Source organism: Colias croceus, chromosome 23 (assembly GCF_905220415.1).
Source record: "Colias croceus chromosome 23, ilColCroc2.1".
NCBI classification, from domain to species: domain Eukaryota; kingdom Metazoa; phylum Arthropoda; class Insecta; order Lepidoptera; family Pieridae; genus Colias; species Colias croceus.
Window position 1 is genome coordinate 3,259,175 of NC_059559.1, and position 8,520 is coordinate 3,267,694.

The 8,520-nt window shown below is 33.0% G+C and overlaps 1 protein-coding gene across 1 annotated transcript; it reads right to left on the bottom strand.

Moving 5' to 3' along the window:
- Positions 1-4,442: 4,442 nt before the first annotated feature.
- LOC123702213 lies at positions 4,443-8,172 on the bottom strand. Its single transcript, XM_045649897.1, has 4 exons — positions 7,950-8,172; positions 6,733-6,848; positions 5,725-6,153; positions 4,443-5,052 (listed from the first exon to the last, which is right to left on the bottom strand). The coding sequence occupies exons 2-4, from the start codon at positions 6,837-6,839 to the stop codon at positions 4,458-4,460; spliced, it is 1,131 nt and encodes a 376-aa protein (XP_045505853.1). The 5' UTR covers positions 6,840-6,848; positions 7,950-8,172; the 3' UTR covers positions 4,443-4,457.
- Positions 8,173-8,520: the final 348 nt, after the last annotated feature.

An 8,520-nucleotide genomic window follows, 5' to 3' on the forward strand; every position in this document is an offset into this window, starting at 1 on the left:
TCCTAATAGCATATTATCCCAATAGCATATTATCGAAATATGCCTTCATGATACAACTTACTTAGCTTTTAAAACTGTAGAAGAACGCAACTTTTTAATAGGGCAATAGGTACTTAATTTTTAAACACTTTCTGGGGAACTTTTATAAAGTGACAACACTGGCTATAGATCGTTAAATGTTTACCCGCGAAACGAAATTCGATTATTCAAATACTGTTAACTTTTTATTTGAAATTAAAGTTATGTAACTGGCTAGAATTCGTAGTTATCACTTTTAAGTTTAAAAAGGTTTTATTGTTAAAACTATTATCCTTATTTGCACTATATTTTTGTTTCCGTCTCACAAGCAATCGATTTTGTTTGCGGACAGTTATACACTGCTGCGTTTTATTCGTTCTACGCGGACTAGTGTAAAAACGGAATGAATGGAGTTGCTCTATATTTAGATAAATAAACATGAATAAAAAAAAGTATTAATTATCTAATTTCAAACATCTTTTGGTAGTGCATGGTATCCGAAACCAATGGTTTGTTCACATTTAAAGTAAACGGTTGTATAGTACTTTTTTAGTTTATAAAAAGCCATAAAAGCAATTTTCGAAAGGACGTTGAATTTGTTTTGTAATTGACATAACAAAATATAGTGCAACATCAGTGTGTTAAGTGTAGGGTTCTATTAAACATCAGTTTCTTTGTTAAAATTTTAAGTGTAAAATTCATGATTCTACATCCATTTTTAGAACAAAAGCATGATTTTTATTTTATTTTTAATATCCATACACATTTCAACGACGTGTCCCGTCCGAGCCACGTTCAAGCATGAATCACTTCATACAAAAAGTATACAATCTCAAAGTTCGATCAATCACCGGCACGGCCCGGTGTAGCGTAATGCATGCTTTACACTATAATTTATTTTATCTACAACTCATACAAAGAATTATACATTACCGACTCCATAGCTTTCCTATTCCACGCGCCGCCAAAGATTATTTTTGTGCAGGTTCAACGATGCATCTCAAATGCATCTATTATACAACTATAAACATCCGATACTTTGATGTAGACACTATTTTGATAACCATTTTTAGCTTTTCGTATTAGATAATAATGCATGGTTATTTGATCTTTAGAAAATTAAACAGTGATACATACCTATTAATACGAAATAGAGAAATAATTTTTGAATAAATCGTTCGATTCTAATTTTTTAAATTCTTGTTGCCATCCTCCAAATAAAAAAAATTGCCTCCATTATTATTTTTCTATTTTAAGTTTTTAAATATCGGTCAAAAATCAACAGTTGAATTATACAGGTATTAATGACTATTGTATAATGTTTATGTAATTATGTTATAGTACATGATATTTTAATGTCGCAATGAGGTCGAGAGAGGATCAAATAATATGTATCTAAAAACGACCGACGACGACGACGAAAGACATCAAGACTTAGGGCGATATTTTAACCAAATACAGCATAGATTAGTATTTGGACTGGGCAAAAATATATGAATAATATTTTCCTGTATGCCTTAATACATGTGTACCAGCAGCATAATTATAATCTAAGAATTAGTTTATTTAATATTAAAGCAATCCTATTAATCAGTTGTCTAATCATTACTTAAAAGCTTGAGCCACTTGAGCTAAACAACAACTGTGCCAAATTTATCAAATTATTTTTTAGACAACATTTATTAATTAAACAACGCAATATTACCTACTTATCCAACTTAACTTGTACTGTCGTAACCTAATTGGCGTCCACACATTTGCGCACAATTTACATCGACGTGGCTAAAAATAATAAAAATTATTAGCAGTTTGGCTTCCTTTGTTGTTATATTTAGAGCTTATGTAAGCAAGATGTTAGACTGTATGTCGCATTTAATTAATTACTATAAATTTGTCAACAATTGCTTTTATTTTTAACCGCAATTATATATTTTATTTATTCAATATAGCTTCTTGATTATTTACGTAACGGCGTAATGTTCGGCTACCACAAGCCGACCTACCTGCGAGATATCTACAGTTAACCTAATATTGTTCTAATATATTTATTAGACACTAGCTGGATGCGGGAGCCACTAGCCTGGGGCCGTATTACGACCTCTTATTTCGACAGTTTAAGCCGTGAATTGAACTGACTGGCAAATATTAAGATCGCAATAACCAGCCATTGTTAATAATTATTATGGTAGGTAAAATTGGAATTTGCCAGTCAGTTAAATTCACGGCGTAAACTGTCTGGAAATAAGAGGTCATAATACAGCCCCTGCATCTGGTATGAGGATAAAAACTATGCACTAATGCAGACTTCTACCTAGGTACTATGTACTTTCAAATTTCATAGAGATCCGATAAAAAGCTATTTGTGCGTGAAAGACTAAGAAAATCACGATTTTACTATGAATAGGATAACTTATTAAGTATTAGTGGTCATTTAAAAATTAAAAGTAGATAACAAATAAAACAGTTTTCATATAAATTAGGGCACTTATAAATTCGCGCAAAAAATATCTATATGACCACAGACACTATCCGAACCATAGCCAATTTTTAACAAATTGATAGAAAGTGACGATGGATCGTTATTGCTTTGCCAACAAAATTATATGTAAACTTGGAACACACCCTTGTATTATGTAAGACATAATAGGTATTATGTATATGTATGGCTTTTCAATGAAAGGTGTGCAAATGTGAACATGAGTCACGGGTCACTTGATTACAATATATTATATATAAAGAAGATATTGGCTCCTTTAACAATAAATTACAACAAAAATTCAAGCACTTCACATTATAAATATAGTTGTTAAACGTTTTTCTTACAAAACTCGGAGGCGCGTATTACGCGCACATACAAGCAATGTAACTTGCAAGCATTTTATAATCTGTATTTCGTAAGACATTCCTTAAAAAAAATACGTGTGGCACTCGGGGACTGCCGCGGTAAAGCTATTGCATAGCATGCCTTCAACCCACACCTCCGCCCGTCGGAGTGGGGGGCGTTAGGTTTTTCGTTACGCAATTTCTGGATTCGGTCCCCGCGCTCAAGGCCCGCGATAGAAGCTATGCAATAGCTTAATAATCCTTACTAATAATATTTTATAATCCCATATCCATTCCATGTAAAAATAAAATGGCCGATTCAAAATTTAGTTTGGTTTCATATTTTCGTTTTTACAGATGATTGAAATAGAATAAAAAATGGTGTTCATCTTAAATTGAATATAGATATAATTTTATGATAAAAAGTCTGTTTTAATTGATCACACAATATTATAAACAACTGCAATAATTTACAATTTAGTTAAAAAAAAAAGAGTGTGTGTACTTATGTATAGGTCTACCAGAATCTGATGGCATATTTATATTTAAGAAATATAAGATTTTCATATGGCAATTTTATTTGACAACTATCATAATGGTTGTCAAATTATTTTCTTCTTTGCAATTGTTGAATAATTTTTAGGATTTTGTTTAAAAAATCTTCGAAGATGTCGCAAAAGCCGCTGCGATCACAAGCAAGAGGTGTTGTTTATAATGTGTATAGAAAAACATTCGATGAAGAAGGGTCAAACACATCACAATTTTCAATTTTGAATATTTTATTGGTAAATTGGACTTACCCGTTTTGATACTAAAAATTAAAAATATTATAAGTAGGTAACTATAATATTGTTTGTTGATTACAATATAATTTTATGAAAACTTATTACAGGAGTTTCCAATACGGCTATGCGTCAAGTCCAAGCTGTCCAAGTCAATTTTATAATTATTTGTTATAATACTTACGAAAATAAACATAGTTTTCTTTTACTGTTATTTTATTTTATAAAAAAAAATATTAGCATTATCTAGTTTTGATCTGCATTATCCTTACATCCATATTTTTACATGGCATAATGATAATGAATATACAAATATAGGTTTGTGTAAATAATAATATTATGTATTACATAAATAAAAGTAATATGTATATTATACATGTAAGTATGTGCCTACATAATATTAAGTGGATATCTCATTATTAAGTACAGTATTGTTCACTTATGTAATGTGACTAATGATGTTGAGGACAAAATAAAAAATAAGCAGTATCAAGATCGTTCAGTCCATTTTCCCCAGGGTTGCACACTCAAAATTTTGATTTCCCCAATTGCCATCAGATTCTGGTTTACCTATACACGCGATAGAAGTTATACTTCTTTGGCGTATGGAAAAAAAAATACTAGAATATACAACTTGAACATAGTTATCAATTTTCATACCACCTAGAACTAACTTCATGCTGTTAAATTTAGGTGTCGGTGTGCGCGCGCATCGTAAAAATTCACTCTCATCATTTTTCTCCATCGCGCCAAAAGAAGTATAACTTCAAAACTAAGCTTCAAAAATAAAAAAAAACATGTAAAATTCCACATAGCAAATAAAACTGCAAACAATCAAAATTTACTCAATTTATTAATCATTTTCAATCGCATTTGAATATTCCGCAACCTCTCTTCATTCGAAATCGGCTTCTTTTTCGGGACATCATCTTCAAAACTGAGTTTATCGACTGCCTTCTTGCCCCTTTTGATTCTTTGAACCAAAGTAATTTCGAAAAACATTCGCTTACACTTCGCGCACTTATGCCTCACACCCATTTCATGAAGGCTCCCAACGATGACGTATTTCAAATTAATTTTCTTTTTCAAAAAAGGCATGCACGTTTGACATATGTTAAAAACTGACTTTGACAGCTGTCTGCCATTTGGCAGGTTGACATCTTGCGTTTCGGCGGCAAAGCTTTTGTCGTTTATGACTACGTTTGGATGATAATTGATGAGATGTCGTATATATTTGTGATATTTTAGGCCGCACATTTTGCAAGTTGTTTTTAAGCGTGGCCTGTTCGTGCGGTGCGGATGTTTCTGCTCAACGTGTTTTGTTAGTTGCCAATGGTTTCCCGCTATGTACATATCGCAAATCGTACATAGCAATGGCCGGCCTTTTTTGAACCTCATGTGTGTTGCTTCGTGTTCTATTGACTGGAATCTGAAATGAAACAATAACCTTATTATAAGAATTATAATATTAAAAAATATAGGAGCAGGATACAGGTATTTTTGAAGTAAAACGCGTTGAGAGCAAACTTTCAAGGTCGCCTCATGGCAATACCGCCACGTCATGTCATGGAGGCGACGATTTTGTTATCTTTGACTCTTGCCAAAGAAGTTTTACTTCTGACATGTGTGCTCATCATCATCATTATCAGCCTACATATTTTGTCCACTGCTGGACATAAGCCTCAGTCATGGCACGCCACTGAGCACTGACATGTGTGCCCGGCACACGTAAATTTCAATGTAATCGGTTCAGTAGTTTTTAGATGAAAGAATAACAAACACACATCAATACATGACCACCTCCTTGGTACAGTGGTGGTGGTGCGTGAGCGTAGAACCGAGGGGACCTGGGTTCGATCCCGGTGGAGACGAAGAAAAAAGAAATGTCTCGGTCTGGCAGGACACAGAAGGCTGATCACACACTTGTCCCTAAAGAAAATCGATCAGTGAAACAGATGTATAATGCATCTGCCCCTTACCCCACTAGGGGACACGGGACTTCACTACATCAATACATCCATCCATTCTCACAAACTTACGCATTTTTAATATAAGTAGGATGTATTGATAATAATTAATATAAAGGAATAATCATGCTTACTTGGTAACAAATTGCTCTCTACAATATTTACACCTATACAACCCAGGCTGTATGAGCTGATCGTAATGTATTGATAAACTCGGAGGTTCGACAACTTGTAACTGTGTATCACATAGTAAAGGACTAGTTTGTATCGGCACTCTGCACACATCGGGCAATATATATTCATCTTCTTCATATTTAGGCTTAAGTCCGTCTATACACGACTTGATTTTAAAACTAAACGGCAGAAATATATCTCGATATTCTGGTTCTGGTTCTATTTTAATAGACTGTATGTTAAATATATTTTCTGTGTGTTTGTCTTTTTTGTGGTCGTTTAGTTCGTCGATGGATTGAAAGTAAAAGAGACATTCTGGACATTGGTGTAGTTCTTGCTTTATGAGAGGTATGACTATGTGGTACGTGTTGTGGATTATGCTGGCATACCTGAAACATAGATATTAATTTTTAAGCTATTGCATAGCTTCTATCGCGGGCCTTGAGCGCGGGGACCGAATCGAGAAATTCGGTAACGAAAAAACCTCACGCTCCCCACTCCGACGGGCGGAGGTGTGGCTTGAAAGCATAGCATGCAATAGCTTTAGCAGTCCCTGAGTGCCACACGTCGTTTTTTTTTTTAATAAACATTTCCATCTTTTGTATAGATTCACTCAAATAAGTAGATGGTGGTTCACAATGTCTAAGAACTGAGATATTTAAATTTCGAGGGTGGAGGGATAAATACGAATATAAGGAATTAATATGTACATATAAATATCTATACTAATATTATAAAGCTTAAGAGTTTGTTTGATTGAACACGCGAATCTCGGGAACGACTGGACCGATCTGAAAAATTATTTCGGTGTTAGATAGCCCATTTATCGAGGAAGGCTATAGGCTATATATCATCATGCTACGACCAACAGGTGTGGAGCCATGGGGGTAAAACCGCTCGGAGCAGCTAGTTTTTTATAATAACTTTAAAATAATATGAATAAATGAATAAATATACAATATACATACCTATTATTGAATGTTTTATCACAGAATTCACATTGTATCGACAAGCCCTTTTTCCGCAGCAAGCTATATGAATTATCATCTAACTTATTTACCCTTACTTGCAACATTGTGATGACCTGAAACATAATAAACATAGCATGAATCATTTTTTAATTTTCTTTGGTTAAATGATTACGTATTATTTTTATTGTTCTGAACAACAAAAGAAAACAAAAATGTAACCCTTACATAATAAGCGTAGTATTAGATATTTTTTAATATACAATAGTTTTCTTTTTATTGTTCCGAACCACAAAAGAACATAACCCTTATAGGATCATTTTATTGTCTGTTTGTCTGTCTGTGTCAAGTTTTTTTTTCTTATCAATGGAGATATCAAGCTGACATTTTTATCAAATATTCAAGTCTGCTGACAATAGTCAGTGAAAAATTTACACTTTAAGCCACCGTGATAAAGATACAGCTGTTTATGCTGCAAATTCAGCATTCTACACACTATACATAAGTGAATAACTGGTCGTTATTAAATTCTTTGTAGTGACCAAATATCCCCACAAAGGCTTTGCTATAAAGTCTTTAGTGTCTAATATGTACTGGTGACCAAATATCCTTACAAAGGGTTTGGTGTTTACTAAGTAAATACTACATATTATTAAGATCTAGCTCGCCCCCAGCTTGGTATATTTATAGCCCATAACAACAGGGATCACAGACATATTATGGGCAAGAATATTTTAGAAATAGGTCCAGTAAATCCTGAGATTAGCATATTCAAACAAACAAGCACAATTTTCAGCTATATAGTAGGAGTATAGATTATTGCTCTGTCTTTATAATAAAATCCAACTTGATTTGATTGATATCAATCATAAATTCTTATAAGCATTAAACATGCATGGAAACTTTTCAGACCTTGATTACAGATAAAGAAAATTATCATTGTGAATAATGTTTTTTTTTTTTTACTTTTAGTTTCTATTGTTATAAAGGCATAAAGCAGCATTCGCTATGTTTTCTAGTTAGAATAAAAGAAACGTATCACGCGCCTAAGATCGTCCAAGCGTGATTAAAAATGTAAATATTTCAGACTGTACAAAATCGATATTCACAACATGTTGCAATGTTCAGAGTTTTATAGCTCAACGAAGTACTTTTCTTATTAAGAACTTCAAGCTAAGCAATTAACAATATTTCATAACAAATAATAGTATACTTACTTCGTAATAATAATTTAATAAATAAATTAATAATTCCACATTATTACATTACATTAGACATTATTGCTTTCTTCATAATATTTACTCCATAATAACACAAATTGCACAATACACAACAATCTTATGACGTCATTAATAAAATTACATATTAATGCCAAAATTATAATTATTGTTTATTCAATAGTCGCATGCGCGCAAAAGCCATCCTCACAGGCCATCCTTGCTCTGTGGCAAAACTCAAAAGGGCAAAAGCCAAAAGCGACGCTTGACGGCTTGAGCGACGCTCTGATTGGCTCTGACAAAGCAAATAGTGAACTGTCAAAGTCACAGAGTGTCAAAGTCAAAGCCCCAACCAAGCCCCAACCCATATTTGGACAGAGATGTGTTCTTAATTTATTTTAAGTACCTATCCGTTATTAAAGTAAAACCTCGTTTTAATTAATGGATAACAAATATGAGCAATAGCTGATCAACTCAGAGATAATATATAACAGATGGCACGTTTACATCATGTCTTACCTGTAACATTATACTAGGTACTCTTTGATTTATGGGAACTTGATTGTGATCG

Excerpts from the sequence above, each read along its gene's own strand:
- LOC123702213 (XM_045649897.1), bottom strand. The coding sequence starts at position 6,839 with ATGTTGCAAGTAAGGGTAAATAAGTTAGATGATAATTCATATAGCTTG. Across the intron at positions 6,154-6,732 it reads GATAAAACATTCAATAATAG|GTATGCCAGCATAATCCACA; the intron begins GTATGTATATTG and ends TCTATGTTTCAG. Across the intron at positions 5,053-5,724 it reads AGAGAGCAATTTGTTACCAA|ATTCCAGTCAATAGAACACG; the intron begins GTAAGCATGATT and ends GTTTCATTTCAG.